The 18,807-nt window shown below is 48.8% G+C and overlaps 1 protein-coding gene across 4 annotated transcripts in view; it reads right to left on the reverse strand.

Moving 5' to 3' along the window:
- Positions 1 to 3,584: 3,584 nt before the first annotated feature.
- The window catches only part of LOC141978970 (uncharacterized), a 36,042-nt gene continuing 20,819 nt past the window's right edge, over positions 3,585 to 18,807 (reverse strand). For 3 of the 4 annotated variants that reach the window (XM_074941398.1, XM_074941400.1, XM_074941401.1), the window contains 3 exons: positions 15,571 to 15,697; positions 8,879 to 8,992; positions 3,586 to 8,514 (listed from right to left, as the gene is read on the reverse strand). In XM_074941398.1, the coding sequence (XP_074797499.1) occupies positions 7,304 to 8,514; positions 8,879 to 8,992; positions 15,571 to 15,697 (1,452 nt within the window). In that variant the 3' untranslated portion in view covers positions 3,586 to 7,303. Of the gene's footprint in view, positions 8,515 to 8,878; positions 8,993 to 15,570; positions 15,698 to 18,807 lie in introns of all 4 variants that reach the window. The other variant, XM_074941399.1, reaches the window with a different exon arrangement.

The following is an 18,807-nucleotide window of genomic DNA, read 5'->3' on the forward strand; positions in this document are numbered from 1 at the left end:
AGAGATGAGCCTCGGGGACCAATCTGCGCATTGTACCCGATCTTGTGAGGGGGGAAAGGGGCACGTTGGCAGGTGGGGCGGCCCCCGGCCCTCCGAGGCCCCCCCCTTTTCCGGCTCTTTTCCTCCAGGGACCCCGTCGTCCCCTCGCACCCCCGGTGCAGGCCCGGTGGCCGGGATGCGAAGTCCGACTGTCGGCGCCCCCCATAGGGAGGGGGGGCCCGCTCCTCTCTCGCCTTCCGATCGATGTGGCGCTCACTTTTGCGACGGGAAGGGCCCTTCGCGGGCCAGCGCCCCCGACCGCAGGGGGCGTCTGGCGTTCAGGCGGATTGGGTCCCTCTTCCTCCTTGCGTCCCCGGATCCTGGGGCCGATTGGGACTTCCCTCCTTGGGGGGGGGCCCGGGCGCGTGCCCGGCCCTCCGCGCCGTGGGGCCAGCCGGCCGAGATCTCGGCCCTGCGAGGTCGAGCGGCTCCGGCAGCCCACCCAGGGGTCCGAAAACCCAGGGAGCCGCGAGGCTCGGCAGGGCCAAACACGTCGCGAGAGCGAGCAGGGGCGCGCTGCGGTCCCCCGCCGTGCCCGACGGTCCTTCTCCAGGCACGCTCCGGGGCGCGGGCCCCGGGTGCTGGAGCCTCCGTCGGCTGTCGGTGGGACCCACGTACCGCCCTCTCGCTGGAGCCCCAGTAACCCCTGCTGCCCTCCCTGTCTGGGTCGCTGACTTCTTCTCTAGCGGGTTGCCTGGAAGGCGGCCGCGGCCTCCTCCGCGCCGCGTCGCCACGTTCGAGGGCCACCAGGAAGAACGGGGCGAAGGGGGGTCGAGGGGGCCCGCCCCATCTGGCTCCCGCCGTCCTTCTTCGGTGTCGGTCGGGGCACTGGGGGGAAGAAAAGCAGCGAGAGGGCCCCCGCGCCCGCTCTACTGCTGGACTTCTCCGGGTGTCACCTGGAGCACCGGGGAATGCGGGGGGAGAGAGGTTCAAGGGAGGTGCCGAGGGGGTCTTTACGGCCCCTCTCGCCCTGCCACCGTCTCTCTCTCTCCCCCGCCAGCTTCAACCCTAACCCCCCCGGGGGGGTGTAATCCGGGCCGCCTGGGAAAGCGGGGAGAAGGGGGGCTCTCTTCGGAGGCTCATCCCATCTCTTTCGCCGTCCTTCCCAGGTGGCTCCCGGAGCACAGAAGGCAGTCGGGGTCCCGAGGGCCCTCCGTCTCTCCCCGCCATCCGTCGGGTGGCCCGGGGCCGATCTCGGGGGATCGCCATCCCCGTCGGTCCTCCGCCTCTCGCTGCGTCGCGGGTCCCGCTCCTTCCCTCCTGGGGGAAGGCCGGTGGGGCCCGCTGGGCGGGGGTGCCCTCCGGTGCCAGCGGCGGGGCCCCCGCTCCTCCTCCGCGGAGCGCGGCTACCTGGTTGATCCTGCCAGTAGCATATGCTTGTCTCAAAGATTAAGCCATGCATGTCTAAGTACACACGGCCGGTACAGTGAAACTGCGAATGGCTCATTAAATCAGTTATGGTTCCTTTGGTCGCTCCAACCCTTACTTGGATAACTGTGGTAATTCTAGAGCTAAGGCTTATTATCTATAAGCCCACCCCTTCCCCAAAGTCTCCTCCCCCTCCATGCCCCTACTGGACCCCTCCCCAAATCCCTGCCCCGGCCCCGTCTCTTCCCCTGAGCAAGCCATGTTCCCCTCCTCCCCCCGCCCTCGCAGCGCTTGCCGCATGAAAGAGCTGTTTCACAGTGCAAGCGCTGGGAGCCAGGGGGAGAAGCAGGATGCAGCGGTGCACTTAGGGGAGGAGGCAGAGGCGGAGGGGAGCTGGGGCGGGGAGCTGCCAGTGGGTACAGAGCACCAACCAATTTTCCCCCGTGAGTGCTCCAGCCCCGGAGCACCAAGTCAGTGCCTATGGCCCCCAGAATGGTGCTCCCCATCCCCTGGGGTCCCACCACTACCCGTACCCAAAGACGGTTCAGTCCCCTCAAGTGCTCCCAAGGTGGGCTGAGTGGCTCCGGAGCCCCACTCCCTAGGTCCACCAATTCTGCACTCTCCTCCCCCCGGTCTCATGACAATTCAGGCCCCAACGCTGGGCTGGACCCAAGCCTCCCAGGGACTGAAAACACACAAATACTTTCTGCTTGGGAGAGGCACAGGCCTCCCCCAAGGCACTGCAGACACGTACTCCTCCTCCAACTCCACTCCTCTTGCAGAAATCTCACACTCTTCAAGGTCCCAGCCAGCAGCCCCGAGACCTGCACCTCTCTCCAGCTGGGGGCCTGAGCCCCACCCTGCTCCCCACTCCCTCGAAGGAAAGCCAAGTGCTGGGTGAGCACCTAAGGCTCCAAACATTCGGCACATCCTGTCTCAGACAGGGCAGCCAGATCAGCACATTCAGGTGAAGGCAGAAACAGAGACAAGGAGACAGAGCTTCCACCTCCACCACGTGAGAATGCAGCCATCTGGGAGGAACCTGCTATATGCCCAGAGGCCTTTATTCCTCCAGCCTGCAAGGAAAGATGGCATGTCAGGAAGTTGCCCCTTCAGTCCCACACACAAAAGGCCCTTCTTAGCAAAGGCAAAATCCTGAAGAGAAAAAGCAATGTTAAACAGGACTTGAGAGAGATACCTTAAGAGCTTAGTGAAGAATTCATCACCTGACCAGGGACTTGAATCCTGGACCCTCAAATTAAAATCTGACGCTCTACCAACCGAGCTAGCCAGGCTCACAAAGAAAGAGAGCAAGTTGATGCAGAGGAGAAACTAGTCAAGAAAAAGAGAGCCGGAAAGAATAGGGGAAACCTGCTGCTCTCTCTCATGCTCTTCCCAGCCGTAGCCTGGCCTAGTATTAATGCTGGTTAAGAAGAGGGGAAAGTATCGCATCTACCAGCTGTCCGGTAAGGCTCTCCTCCTTCTGCCACTGGCCAGTTCCTGGGATAACCCCAACCCCCGCATGACAGAGAGTGGTGACATCGGCAGAGAAAGCACCTGGAAAGCTTGAGGGTCTAGGCCAGTCACCTTTTGGAGTCTTGTGGCTTGGCCTCCTCTGCCCTGGGAGTTTGGCCTATGAAGTCTGGCTCTCCCGGCTGCCCTCCTTGGCGTGACTTGACAAAGGAGGAAGGGAGGCAGGAATGGGGCAAAAGAGGAAAGTCATGCTGAGGAAGGCAGGGTAGAAGCTAAGTGCCTCAGTGCGGCTAAGTAGGGTTAGTAGAATGCCACCATTCGTTCTGCCAAAGCCTGGGGAGATGGTGTTGGCCGCTGAGAGCTAGAATCCTGTGACCGTCTCTTGGCAGCCCACGGATGGCTACCTGCAGCCCAGGAGAAGAAGCGGGGTTCAGGGTGGAAGGAAAAGAAGCAATGGTGACTCCCAGTGGGCTCCTTTCTGGCCAAGATGATGTGCTATGGTGGCCTTGGACATAGGCGCCAACTTCTTCTGGCGCTGGTGGGTGCTCAACCCCCCTCTGCCCCCGGCCCCACCCTGACTCCATCCCTGTCCTGCCCCAATTCCAACCCCTTCCCCAAAGTCCCTGCCCCAACTCCACCCCCTCCCTGCCCCATTCAACTCCTTCTCCAAATCCCCACCCCAGCCCCGCCTCCTCCCGAGTGCACAATGTTCCCATTCTTCCCCCCTGTAACGCTGCTGGTTCTGGTGGGACCCAACTGAGAGTGCCAATTCAGGACAAATTGCTTCAAGCAGGGCAGTTACAGCCCAAGGCTGGGGTTTCTCCACCTCTAAGGCAAACCAAACCAGCCAAACAGAGCAGACTTTGGTCTCACCCCACTGGCTGACACAATCAATTCCCTTAGACACTCCAGTTTCCCAGTATCTCCACCAATGCCACTTGTTATGGCAACGAATGGTTATGAAAACCAATACCCCAGTAAAAGAAAAAAGGTTCTCTCGATCCCAAAGGACCAAGCCACAGACCCAGGTCAATATACAAATCAGATCTTACCCACAAATCATGCTCTTGCCAATCCTTCAGAATCTAAAATCTAAAGGGTTATTCATAAAAGGAAAAAGATACAGATGAGAGCTAGAATTGGTTAAATGGAATCAATGACACACAGTAATGGCAGAGTTCTTGGGTCAGGCTTGTAGCAGTGATAGAATAAACTGCAGGTTCAAATCCAGTCTCTGGAGAACATCCCCAGCTGGGATGTGTCTTTCAGTCCTTGGGTCAAACTTCAGTGCAGCAAAGTCCCTCCAGAGGTAAGAAGCAGGACTGAAGACAAGATGGAGGAGCTCGAGCAGCTTTTTACAGTCTCTTGCCGTGTGGTCTCTCTCTTTGTCCCAAAGACAAGCTGTCCAGCACATGGCCTGGAAACACCTCAGAGTTCTGTCCAGAGGCAGGTCCCTGCACACCTTGCTGAGTTGCAAGGCGTGTCTGCCTTCTCTCAATGGGTCAGTTGTGTCGCGGATGGTCCTTAATGGGCCATCAAGCAGGCTAGGCAGAGCTGACACCAACTTGTCTGGGGTGTCACCCAGAAGCATAGCAGAAGTTTGAAATACAGACAGTAGAGAGCCAATATTCATAACTTCAACTACAAAAATGATACCCACATACAGACAGCATAATCATAATCAGCAAAGCATAACCTTGTCTTAGACACCTCATTCGACCCCCTTTATATAAGATTTGGTGCCACTACAGGACCTTGATTGCAACAATGATCTATACGGGCCCAGTTCATGTCAGTAACGTGACACCCCCAACACAAAATCGATGCAGGAAGGGATGACACAAACATCACTGGCTGCATCCCAAGAGCTCCCCATCCTTGGTTCACTCCTACTACAGGAAGTATTGGGTTAGAAGCTGTATCCGTGTATAATAAAATGGTTTATCAAAGTCATGTTCAATAACAGGATTGAATCTCTTTACAAACTCAAGGTAAAACTTGGTTAGAACAATAGTGGATTGGATCTGCTCTTGCAGCATGGTTCCTGTATGTCTCATGTGATCTTGCCAAGAGCTAAAGAACATAGCTACTTTATCCATACAAGCTCTGGCAAATGTCTGGAGCCTAATTAACATCAACTTAATGTAGACATTACTGTTCTTTATAGTACAGGAATCTTGGCATGTAGCTATGAAAGCAATATGGTATTGTGCCTCAGTTTCCCTTTTCATACAGCACATCCGGTTTGGACTGTCTTTTCCCCTGTGAAAAGTTACAAAACTGTTTACAGGCATTAACTGTGAAACAGCAGTATAACAAGGCCTTTTAACATAAAGTGTGTTCTGGGGGGAGGGATAGCCTAGTAGTTTGAACTTTGGCCTTACAACCCTGATATTCTATGACCTCAGGAGGTCATCTAGTCCAACCCCCTGCTCAAAGCAGGACCAATCCCCAATTTTTGCCCCAGATCCCGCAATGGCCCCCTCAAGGATTGAACTCACAACCCTGGGTTTAGCAGTGATGTTAGAAGCCATAATTTGCCCCAAACAGCTTTTACCATTGACTTTTACACTCTCTATGAATTTTTCACTACCACTCCCATACAGAGCATTGACACAATTTACGGAGTTACCTTCTACTGAACTCATAGTAACAGCATTTACATTAAAGGTGGCAGTGTTGGGGTACATTTGGTTACACTCAGACAACTGCTCAGAGTTATACAACATACTAACATTGTTATAAACTGGACTTTCAAGAGGATACACTTTCTGCTGTTCTTCTCTTGCTTTTTTGATTTGGAGCTGAAGTCGGTCAGTTTTTGTTGCATCTGGCGGACCCTCTCCTTAGCAGCCAGCCGCTCCAGATGCCCCTTATGAGCCCGTTCCTTCCTTTCATCAGCCTCCTTCTCCAGCTGGGCCAAGGCTCCTTTCTCTCTCATTCCAGTTCCTGCCAGATTTTGTTCATGTTTTAACTGCAGGCCGTCTCTCGGGGCATGCAGTTTCATTATTTCTGTAGTACCAGGTAAGCCCTGTGCTCCGGCCTTCTGATAACCGGCCATTAACAGATCTCTCCGTTCTTGATTTGTAGCTTTCTTTCTAAAGCTGATCCCCTTTTCTGAACACAAATCTTTCAGGGCTTTTTTGTCAATATGCTCTTTGCTCGCCCATTGCAACTACTCTTTAACCAACCAAACTCTCAATACCAACATTCAAATTTGGATAGCCGTGGAGTTCTGACCCAAAGCTTAATTGACCTGGTTCTGTGGATCCTGCCATGACTATACCACTGTAACGATGCTGGTTCTGGCGGGACCCAACTGAGAGTGCCAATTCAGGACAAACTGCTTCAAGCAGGGCAGTTACAGCCCAAGGCTGGGGTTTCTGTGCACACCAAGGCAAACCAAACCAGCCAGACAGAGAGGACTTTGGTTTCACCCCACTGGCTAACCACAAGTCACATGAGCAATTCCCGTAGACACCCCAATTCCCCAGTATCACCACCAGTGCCACTCGTTATGGGGACAAATGGTTATGAAAACCAATACCCCAGTAATAAAAAAAGGTTCTCTCGATCCCAAAGGACCAAGCCACAGACCCAGGTCAATATACAAATCAGATCTTACCCACAAATCATGCTCTTGCCAATCCTTTAGAATCTAAAATCTAAAGGGTTATTCATAAAAGGAAAAAGATACAGATGAGAGCTAGAATTGGTTAAACGGAATCAATTCCATACAGTGATGGCAAAGTTCTTGGTTCTGGCTTGTAGCTGTGATAGAATAAACTGCAGGTTCAAATCTAGTCTCTGGAGAACAACCCCAGCTGGGATGGGTCTTTCAGTCCTTGGGTCAAAGCTTCAGTGCAGCGAAGTCCCTCCAGAGGTATGAAGCAGGACTGAAGACAAGATGGAGGAGCTGCAGCAGCTTTTTAAAGTCTCTTGCCATGTGGTCTTTCTCTTTGTCCCAAAGACAAGCTGCCCATCACATGGCCTGGAAACACCTCAGGGTTCTATCCAGAGGCAGGTCCCTGCACACCTTGCTGAGTCCCAAGGCGTGTCTGCCTTCTCTCAATGGGTCAGTTGTGTCGCTGATGGTCCTTAATGGGCCATCAAGCAGGCTAGGCAGAGCTGACACCAACTTGTCTGGGGTGTCACCGAGAAGCATAACATAAGTTTGAACTACAGACAATATAGAACCAATATTCATAACTTCAACTACAAAAATGGTACACACATACAGATAGCATAATCATAATCAGCAAAGCATCACCTTGTCTTAGACACCTCATTTGACCCCTTTTATATAAGATTTGATGCTACTACAGGACCTTGGTTGCAACAATGATCTGTACGGTCCCGGCGTATGTCAATAACGTTACATATTGGAATTAGCAATGTGATTTTTTTAAACACAAATCTTTGGTCAGCCCAAATCAAGGCATTTCTTACAGTTCTCTCCCATGTGGATTTTCTCTTGTCTAATAGGGAATGACCTCTGATTGAAGATTTTCCCACACGCAGAGCATGTGTTGGGTTTCTCTCCACGGTGGATTCTGTGATGTCTAACAAGGTCTGAGCGCTCAATGAAGTTCTTCCCGCACTCAGAGCATGTGTAGGGTCTCTCTCCTGTATGGATTCTCTGATGTCTGCTCAGGGTGGAGCTCTGTTTGAAGCTTTTCCCGCACTCAGAGCATGTGTAGGGCATCTCTCCTGTGTGGATTCTACGATGTGTGATAAGCTGTGAGTGCCGATTAAAGCTTTTCCCGCACTCAGAGCACGTGTATGGTGTCTCTCCTGTGTGGATTCTACGATGTGTGATAAGGTTTGAGCTCTGATTGAAGCTTTTCCCGCACTCAGAGCATGTGTATGGCGTCTCACCTGTGTGGATTCTCCGATGTGTGATAAGGGCAGACCTCCGACTGAAGCATTTCCCGCACTCAGAGCACATGTAGGGTTTCTCTCCTGTGTGGATTCTACGATGTGTGGTAAGCTGTGAGTGCCGATTAAAGCTTTTCCCACACTCAGAGCAAGTGAAGGGCGTCTCTCCTGTGTGGATTCTCTGATGTGCGATGAGGGCATAGCTCCAACTGAAGCGTTTCCCACACTCACAGCATCCATAAGGTTTCTCACCCGTGTGGATTCTCCTATGTGTGATGAGGTATGAGCTCCGACTGAAGCGTTTCCCACACTCAGAGCATCCATAAGGTTTCTCACCCGTGTGGATTGTCTGATGTGTGATAAGGTGTGAGCTCCGATTGAAGCGTTTCCCACACTCAGAGCATATGTAGGGTCTGTCTTCTCTGTGGATTCCCTGATGTGTGAAAAGGTCTGAGCTCCCATTGAAGCTTTTCCCACACTCACGACATGAGTAGCGTGTCTCTTCCAAGTTGATTCTCTCATGTCTAATAAGGTCTGAGAGGCTACTGAAGCTTTCCTCTGGCCTCTGCTGAGTCTCACAGGTGTTTGCTTTTTCTGGGAGTGCACAACTCCCGGAAACATTCCCTTTGGGTCTTCCTGATAATGTCCCATGTGGTTCTACTTGCTCAGCATCTGCCTGCTGGGGTTTCTCCTCATTCTCACTCACCATCCCAACACCTGATGGGAGACGGAGAGAATCCAGACATCGGTCACTCCCTGCACCACAGAGAAAGGAAATCTCAGAGACAGGAATGGAAAAAGGGATGAACTAAAATATGTGTGGGAGAGATCAAACCTATCAGGAGCTGATTTTCCCCAAACCTTTCCCCAAAGGAGAGAGGAAGGGATCAGTTTTGGTCCCCATCTCACCAGAACACTCAGGGGAAAGTGAGATCGGGGAGGGACCTGCTGCCAGTTTTCAGTCAGGATAGGTGGGAAGCCATGAGTGACCTCTGCCTAATGATTCCACATCTGCAGGGAACAATCCTGAACTTGGAGAGCTCACAAGGTCTTTATAGGGCATCCCAAATGTTTCCTGTGTTCATGGATAGTTTTTGAATTGCTTTAACCAATTCCTCACCTGTGCAAGCAGCTCTTGGGAACACTTCTTTCTCAGAGCCCTGGAGGTCTGGGACCCATGCCTCTTCCCCTTGTTCCAGCTGCGAGATCACATCAGGTTTGGAAACTGGAAACCCTGCTCAAGGCAAAGAAAACAAGGGAGATCAGTGGAATTTGTGGGATACCTGTCACAAAGAATATTCCATGATTTTAAGCCCAGCTCATTTTTAAGCAGTAACATCCCAAGGCCAGCTTCCTTAGCTCAGCCCAGGAGTTGTTATTATTCTAAATCATATTCATTACCTTAGTGCCTAAGGACCAACTAACAGTGGGTCCCCATTGTGCTAGGACAAGTACAAACACAGAATATTAGATGGCTCATGCCCTGAACAATTTACTATCTCAATAGACAAGACAGACACAGAATGGGGGAAGGGGTAGAACCCTCTGTGAGAATATAGATATTCAGGCCTGCTTGTAAAGCCTATACTTTAAGAACTTAGGTGTATTTTTATCACTTAGCTAGTTACAGGGGTATAAAAACAAAGAATCAAAATTTCAGTCTGCCTGTGTATGGGCCTTCTCTCACTAGGATAGACTGAGGCCTTGTTCTTCCGCTAAGCAGCAGGGGCAGCCATAAGCTGGGAAGCGTATGGTCACATCATCACAGCCCAAACCAGTCACACTGAAATAAGGTGGTATTGGGTTGTTAGGAAGACGATCCTGTCCAGATAGTGCCCATCACCACCAGATAAAGAAATAGATCTTAAGACACTTAAAGAAAATTTAGTTTGATAGCATCCTATCTGGCAAGAAATCACTCATCAATGGTTGTGGTACGCTCATTTCTGTATTGTTTTGTCTTTATGGCCACCATTTTTCTATTGTTAATCTGTCTGGTTCTCTGTTTGTCTGCTATATAATTAATTTTTCTAGGTGTAAGTTAATTAGGGTAGTAGGATATAATTGGTTAGAGAATTATGTCACAATATGTTACGATTGGTTAGTTATATTTCAGTAAAATGATTGGTTAAGGTATAGCTGAGAATATGACTATATAAACTGGGGTCAAACGGGAAGGGGAAGGGAAATTAGAATCAGGTTTATTAATGGGGGAACGGGAACAGGGACCCAGGCAACACTCTGCGGCAGCAGAGCTGGGAAGGGGGACGTGGGGGAAATGCTCTGCTGTATCAGAGCTGGGAAGGGGGATGCGGGGTATATGCTCTGCTGCATCACAGCTGGGAATGGAACAATGGGGAACAGATTATGTGCGTATAGCGATAAGCCCGACTGGTGTGAACGGCTTCGGAATATGTTTGCTTGTAAATTAACCCCAATAAACTTCGCATTATCTACCCTTCGGACTTCTGGTCTTATGTTGCTTGTGGTCTGCGCGACGAGAACCAGGGAAGTGGGAGGGCGAAGGGAAAGCCCTCTAACAAAACTGACGTGACCTGATAACCAAGAGGTAAGCCTTAGAGGAAGGTTGTAATTCCCTGATCAGTTCCAAAGTGTTTCCCATGAGGACCGATGAGGGGGCGATGGTAAATATGCATTTAGATCCTTTTCTTGTTTTATATCTTTTCCCATAAGGCTTAACCTCTGGCACACTGTCATAGATGCACAGCACCTGTGCAATGCCCTGGCTTTTAAACAGTCCTTGGGAGGTGCCTCTTGAGTGCGCTAGACCCCCAAGGGGTCCCACTCTTTCACAAGGATAGGCCATGCAGCTTCAACACCTGAGACTGAGCCTCTGGCTTCAACACTCCTATTTCAACCCGTGAACTCTGCCAGCAGGTCCAGCTGAACTACACTCCTGTTCAGAGACTGTTCCTCATTCATGCTTCAGTGCACCTCAGCAAGCTTTTGCTGTCACACTGGGCAGACTTTTAAAACATAGCAGGGTTTATTAGTCAACCGAAACACAGCATTGGAAAGTCCTTAGATGAGGACAGAGAAGCAAAGAAGACAATATAGTTCATATTGGCCCATGCTCTTGAGCCACACTGCTGTTGAAAACAGTTTTGTTTCCTTTCACTTTGCCTGTCCATTTGTCTTTGCTCCGGTAGAGCTCCTTGCGTCTGCGAGCCCAGTTCTTCCTGCTCCCAATAACATAATGAGTCCACGTATGCTTCACTTAGCCAAGCGGAGATCCTCCCACGGACAGGTGACAATTATTCTCTTGTCTCTGTCGGGTATTCCATTGACGTAGGTTGGTCCCAGCCTGTCCTTAATGACCCATTCGTATCACCCCATGACAGCTACGTGACAAAACACCTCATGCCTCTTTATAATCATAGCAATACCAAACACAGAAGGAAACTGAGGTGCATATTGGCATCATAGAAGTATCACCAAAATTCCCACCTCTCTCTCTCTCTCACACACACTGCTCACAGCCCTTGGAGAGAAAGGAAAGCACAGGAACTGGACATTAGTCCAGTGAACACAGTGGAGGACAAGCTGCAATCCTCAAACCCTGGCCAAAAAGGAGAGGCATGTGGGTCCCTACTCATAGAGAGGGGCTGGGTAGAGTCCTGATACCGGAGAGGGCATTCCTTGAGCAGAGCATGGAGGCAGGCCAAAGACTTAGCTACCCCAGAACTGCGATATCACAAAAGCACATTTTGGGGAATTAGGAAATCTAATGACTCATGTGCAATGGGAGGGAGAATTAAACTCCCCCAGTGTGGGGAGAAGGTTTGGGAATTAAACACTAAAATTCAGGAGCAGCAGCCTCTAATTCTTCTGGAAAAGGAGAATGTAAGAAACAAGAACTGGGCCATGCAACCTCAGGAGGGACAGGCTCGAAGATCAAAGGAGCCTGGATGCTCGCATCTTCAGGAACTCTGGTCTGTTTGAACAGCTGCAGGAAGGGACTTACTTCCCAGACCAGAAAATAACCACCGGGGATGTTGAAATGCCTATAGTTATCCTTGGGGACCCAGCCTACCCCTTAATGCCATGGCTCATGAAGCCGTACACAGGCAGCCTGTACGGCAGTCAGGATCTGTTCAACTATAGGCTGAGCAAGTGCAGAATGATGGTAGAATGTGCATTTGGATGTTTAAAAGCTTGCTGGCGCAGTTTACTGTCTCGGTTAGACCTCAGCGAAACCAATATTCCCATTGTTATTACTGATTGCTGTGTGCTTCACAATCTCTGTGAGAGTAAGTGGGAGATGTTTATGGCAGGGTGGGAGGTTGAGGCAAATCGCTTGGCTGCTGATTATGCGCAGCCAGACACCAGGGCGGTTAAAAGAGCACAGCAGGGTGTGCTGCGCATCAGAAAAGCTTTGAAAACCACTTCCATGGCTGACCAGGCTATGGTGTGGCAGTTCTGTTTGTTTCTCCTTGATGAAAACCCGCCCCCTTGGTTCACTCTACTTCCCTGTAAGCCAAACGCCCTCCCCTCCCCCCTTCAATCACTGCTTGCAGAGGCAATAAAGTCATTGTTGTTTCAGTTCATGCATTCTTTATTAATTTGTCACACAAATAGGGGGATAACTGCCAAGGTAGCCAGGGAGGGGTGGGGGAGGAGGGAAGCACAGGGTGGGGTGGTGGAGAAGGGGAGGAGGGACGAACAAGGCCACACTGCACTTCAAAACTTATTGAATGCCAGCTTTCTGTTGCTTGGGCAGTCCTCTGAGGTGGAGTGGTTGGGTGCCCGGAGGGTTCCCCCCGCGTTCTTGGGCTTCTGGGTGAGAAGGCTATGGTACTTGGGGAGGAGGGCGGGCAGTTACACAGCGGCTGCAGCGGCGGTCTGTGCTCCTGCTGCCTTTCCTGCAGCTCAACCACACACCGGAGCATATCAGTTTGATCCTCCAGTAGCCTCAGCATTGCCTTCTGCATCCTCTCATCATGCTGCTGCCACCTATCATCTTTGTCCCGCCACCTCTCCTCAAGTTCATTTTCTGCTTTCCTGGACTCTGCCATTGTCTGCCTCCAGGCATGCTGCTGAGCTCTTTCAGTGCGGAAGGACTGCATGAGCTCAGAGAACATTTCATCGTGAGTGCATTTTTTTCGCCTTCTTATCTGTGCTAGCCTCTGGGATGGAGATGATAGGGGGAGCATTGAAACATTTGCAGCTGCAGGAGAAAGAAAAGGGAGAGTAGTATTTAAAAAGACATTTTAGAGAACAATGGGTAGACACTTTCACGGTGAATGGTTTCAAACAGCAGCGCCCTCCTTTCCCATACCAAGCACCCATTGGATTTGCCCCTTAAAAGGAGGGGCTGCGGTTTTCGGGTTAATGTGTAGCACAAACCCAACTAACTCCCCTCATCCAATTCTCTGGGATGATCGCTTCACCCCTCTTCCCACTGTGTGACTAGTATCAGGGAAGATCTCTGCCAGCCAAATGCGAACAGCTCAGCGTGAATGGGCCCCCGCCCACCGCGTGGCTAAAAGCGGGGATGATTTCTTTTCAGCCACAAACAGCCCAGCAGGAACGGCCACCTCTGAATGTCCCCTGAATAAAATTCCCCTAATTCTACCAGGTGACCATGACTGATATCACTCTCCTGAGGATAACAGAGAGAGATAAAGAACAGATGTTGCTTGAAAGCCAGCAAATACCGGGACCATATGCTGCCATGGTTTGTTACGCAATAAATCCAGACTACGTGCTACTGGCCTGGTGTGGTAAAGTGTCCTACCATGGAGAACGGAATAAGGCTGCCCTCCCCAGAAAACTTTTGCAAAGGCTTTGGGAGTACATCCAGGAGAGCTTCATTGAGATGTCCCTGGAGGATTTCTGCTCTATCCCCAGACACGTTAACAGACTTTTCCAGGAGCTGTACTGGCCGCAAATGCATCCCAAATCTTCAGGGAAAATTAATCATTAAACACGCTTGCTTTTAAACCATCTATTATATGGTACACTCACCAGAGGTGCCTTCTCTGCCTTCAAGGTCTGGGAGCCCACCTTGGGAGGGTATTGGATCCAGGGTGATAAACAGTTCCTGGCTGTCGGGGAGAAAGATTTCATCCTCCGCCTCATCATCATCATCATCTTCCTTGTCTCCAAAATCCTCATCCCTGTTGCATGAGACTCCGCCCTTGCAGGAGTCCAAGTACAGGGGTGGGGTAGTGGTAGGGGCACCACTTAGAATTGCATGCAGCTCATCATGGAAGCGGCATGTCTGGGGTTCTGACCCGGAGCAGCCGTTTGCCTCTTTGGTAGCCTTGCCTGAGCTCCTTAAGTTTCATGCAGCACTGCTGCGGGTCCCTGTTATAGCCTCTGTCCTTCATGCCTGTCAAGATTTTTTCAAATATTTTGCCATTTTGTCTTTTGGAACGGAGTTCTGATAGCTCGGATTCGTCTCCCCATACAGTGATCAGATCCAGTACCTCCAGTTAGGTCCAAGCTGGAGCTCTTTTGCGATTCTGGGACTGCATGGTCACCTCTGCTGATGAGTTCTGCATGGTCACACCATGATACGCTGGCCAAACAGGAAATGAAATTCAAAAGTTCCCGGTGCTTTTCCTGTGTACCTGGCTAGTGCATCTGAGTTGAAAGAGCTGTCCAGAGTGGTCACAATGGAGCACTCTGGGATAGCTCCCAAAGGCCAATACTGTCGAATTGCATCCACACTACCCCAAATTCGACCCAGCAATGTTGATTTCAGTGCTAATCCCCTTGTCGGGGAGGAGTACAGAAAACAATTTTAAGAGCCCTTTAAGTTGACAAAAATGGCTTTGTTGTGTGGACGTGTGCAGGGTTAAATCGATCTAACGCTGCTAAATTCGACCTAAACTCGTAGTGTAGACCAGGGCTCAGAGGTGTAAACAGTGCCCATTTGTGCCTGGGTAATGGCACTGCTATGGGACGGAGGAGTGCAGCAAGGACTCAGGAACGGTGGCCAGGGTCGCTGTGCATAGAGATGGGGAGGTTATATGGGGAGGGGGGTAATGAGTGGGAGAGGGAGGTCAGGAGTTAAAATAATAATATTTGGGGGGAAAAAAATGTAAAAAGAAGTGAAACCAACAGAAATAAAACGAGCGAAGGCTCTAAAGCAACAAGACTTGGGTAGGGATTTGGGGTTAAAAGTTTGGGATCCCCCACAGCTCTAGATCCCAAAACATCTCCTCCTTCCCACTGACCCATGCAGCCCACTTCCTGGGTACCCTTCCTCCACACTCCCCTCCCTCTTCTTCCCATTACTCTCAGCCATCACCACCTCCCAGCACCTTGGGAGCTTCTTGTGTTCCCTCCTTGTCTCTCACTACCTCCTCCCTCCCTGCTGCTTCTTAGCTGTAACCCTGCACACACCCTCGCCATTTCCTGGAACCCCAGAATTATCTACTTCCCCACTTCTCCCCTTCACCTGTGGGGTCCTGAATGGCAACATTATGCGCTCTCCTATCAAAAGAGGGGCTCATCTGACGGTCACACAAGCCATGCATCAGTCATCGACCTATTTACTCAATTTAGAATTCTACAGGTGGCATATTTTCCTCTTAAAGTGAGGAAAAGGCATGAAAGCTGCAGTTATGAATGTATCAAATAAGGATACATTAAATGCAATTTTAAAATAACTGACGGCACCAAAAAGGCACATGTCCAAAAATTATTCTAGTGGGTGGGAGATAAGGAAAAAAAAGGGGGGCCAAGGAAACTTGTATGACAAATGAAGGTATAAAGTTATTACTACTCAGGTTCTTTAGAGACCCCACAGCTTCTAATAACCGAGGGGACAGGACTCCTTACCCAGAAAGACCACCGTCTCATAGTTCTCCTGCATGACATCCCTGTAAAGGGCTCTCTGAGTGGGGTCGAGCAGAGCCTCCTCTTCCCTGGTGAAATACACAGCCACCTCCTCGAAAGTCACTGGCCCCTGAAAGAGCAAGAGTCCAACGTTCAGTATCTGCTGCCCCAGTCACAACCCCATTAGTCATAGAACAGCAGCACCAGGTAAATGGAAGCTCCACGAGGCACAGAGTTCCACCACACTTTGCTTAGAGCAGCCCGGAGGCATCGGAGGGTAGAAAGAGAGAACCTTTGTGTCTTCTAGCTGACAGACGGAGGCAGGGTCTTCACATTTATCACATACCTACTAGCCAGAGCTTGATATAGGAGATGGGGCTGCCTCTGGACCCTGCTGGTGGCTCTCTGGTAGGAATCCTAACACACTCCAAATAAAATATATGGAAGAAAGGGGAAGTCAATAGTAAAGAATATAAGTGAGAAGGTCAGAATTGTAGAAAATTGGTAAGGGAAGCTATCAGAAATCAATAACCAATCAATGAAAATAAGAAGGAAGTTTTTAAAAGTATATTAAGTACAAAATTAATCCTAACAATGGTAGTGGTAAATTACTAGGTGGAAATGGCAGAATTATCAAAAATAATACAGAAGAGGTAAAAGTGTTCAATAAATATTTCCCTCCTAGATTTGGAGAAAAACAGATGATGTACTTATATCATAAGATGTTGATGACGACGACACTCTTTCCATTCCAACAAGAACTCACGAGGACGTGAAACAGCAGCTATTAAAGCTAGACATGTTTAAATCAGCATGTCCAGATAACTGGTATCCAAGAGTTTTAAAAGGTCAACTGTTAATGTTGATTTTAATTAGAACTTGGAACACTGGGGAAATTCCAGAAGACTGGAATAAAGCTAATGCTGTGCCAATATTTAGAAGGTGTAAAAGAGATGACCCAGTTAACTACAGGAGTGTCAGTCTGACATCGATACTGGACAACATAATGGAGCAGCTGATACTGGATTTTATTAATAAAGAATTAAAGGAGAGTAATATAATTAGTACCCATGAACAAAGGTTTAGAGAAAATAGATCCTATCAAACTAACTGGATATCCTTACTGGATGAGATCAAAAGTTTGGTTGCAATAAATAGTATTGATGTAATATACCTAGAATTCTGTAAGGCATATGACCTGGTTCAGCACAATATTTTGACTAGAAAACTAGAATGATACTAAATAAACACGGCACTCATTAAATAGATTAAAAATTGTGATTGTAAATGGGGAACCATGGTCGAGTGGATTTATTTCTAGTGGGTTCCCACAAGGATTGGATCTTGGCCTTGTGCTATTTAATATTCTTTTCAATGACCTAGAAGAGAATATAAAATCATCACTGATAAAGTTTGCAGTTGCCACAAAGATTGGGGGTGGTGGTAATTAATGAAGTCTCAGTAGACTCAGGCTCCAGCACTGGCAGTCTGGGAAGTTTTCTCAGCCCTTGCTGGACGGTTATTTCCTGTTCCACAAAGAGGGGAAGTTCCATTCCCAACTCCTGTGCCTTGAAATTAGGCCCTATCGGACACTACACCCCATATTCAGCATAGTGATATGATTATAATATGATTGGGACATAATTATGATGCAATTTGTGCAAGATGCATCATGTGCTGTCTCATTGGAAAAGTTATGATTTGCTGAATATGATTATCCTATTTTTTGCACAGATCATGTTTGTACTGAAGTTATGGATATTGACTATGTATCTGCATTTCAAATGTGCTTACTCTGAGTAACACCCACAACTAGCCTTTCAGGTACAACAATGAAGAAGCCAGACAGTGCTGATGGCTCATCAACAAAGACAATGGACCGTGGAAGAGCTTAGCACTCAGCAGGGCATGCTACAACATGTGACCAGACCACATGACAATGAACTCCATTTTGCTACCTGTATTTTTCCACAAATTGAACTGGAAACTGAGTTTGGAACAAAGGGTTCCCGCCATGTGGAAAAGCTACATAAGGTGGGGTGTGACATCATCTCATGGCCTCATTCCCCACACAAGAGAACTCCTGGAAACACCTGAGGAACAAAGACTGAACTGGGGGAAGTGCTGGTGCCAGGGTAGAGGGATTTCTAGCTTGTGTATGGAAACTTGCTGGACTGCTTGTATCATCAGTCAGGGTGAGAAATTGCTAATTCAAATTCTATCCATCTAGTGTGTAAGGCTTAGTCTGAGTTTTTGGTTATTTCCTAAGTAATCTGCTTTGATCTGCTTGCTATCACTTATAATTGTTGGGATATGTTAAGGGTTAAGTAAAAGAGCTGGGAAGCTGCTAACGTGCTGACATGGCATTAGGGGACAAAGGCATAAGCAAGCAGTAATTCTTTGCTTAAATAAATAAATAAGTAAGTAAGAAAGAAAGAAAGAAAGAAATAAAGTTGCCATAATTTTCCTTTCCCTGTTGCTTGTAAGAATTGATAAGGATGCAGCTGCATGAGAAATGAAGTTGTCGGAATGAATGTCCTCTGTGTGAAAAAGGTAAAAGAAATGTTATTTCCCCCTCCCTTCCTTTCCCAGATACATAAACAAGCACTGACTTATGGCCCCTTCCTCCCTCCCCTGAGAACGGCTGATTAGGGAAATTTGTAGCAACACATTATTGCAAAGAACTGCATTTTCAAGGTAAAAATGCCTCTATGACATGCCTAATGCTGTGAATAATAGCAATAGGGGCGGATATACTAACAGAATGGGTGTTTCTATTATTAATAAGGAGTTTTGGGGTGTTGTAATGGATGTAGGCGTGTACATACTAACTTAGATAAAAGGAGTGTGATGTAACTAATGCAGTGCTTACTTGACAATTGGGTTGAGGGGAACAAGTATCACAATAAAGAAGCCTGTACTCATATCCGCCTCTGGGTCAACCTGCTCCTTTTTTCTTCTAGCAATAATCACTTAAAAGCTATCTTTCTGCAGTTAATAAACTTGTTTAATGCTTTATCTTAACCAGTGTTAAATATTTTGAGTGAATTGTCTGGGGAAAATCTCAGCTTGGTTAGCACAAGCTTGTTGTGCATATCTTTCCCATATCAAGGGGAAGGCAAACTATATTAATGAGCTTACATTATAGAGACCCCTGAGCACTATACGATGGTATAATTCTGGATTTATACTACAGCAAGTGTGAAAGGTTGGGGAGCTGGAAAATTGGATGTTGTCTTC

This window comes from Natator depressus, chromosome 28 (genome assembly GCF_965152275.1).
Source record: "Natator depressus isolate rNatDep1 chromosome 28, rNatDep2.hap1, whole genome shotgun sequence".
In the NCBI taxonomy this organism is placed as follows: Eukaryota; Metazoa; Chordata; order Testudines; family Cheloniidae; genus Natator; species Natator depressus.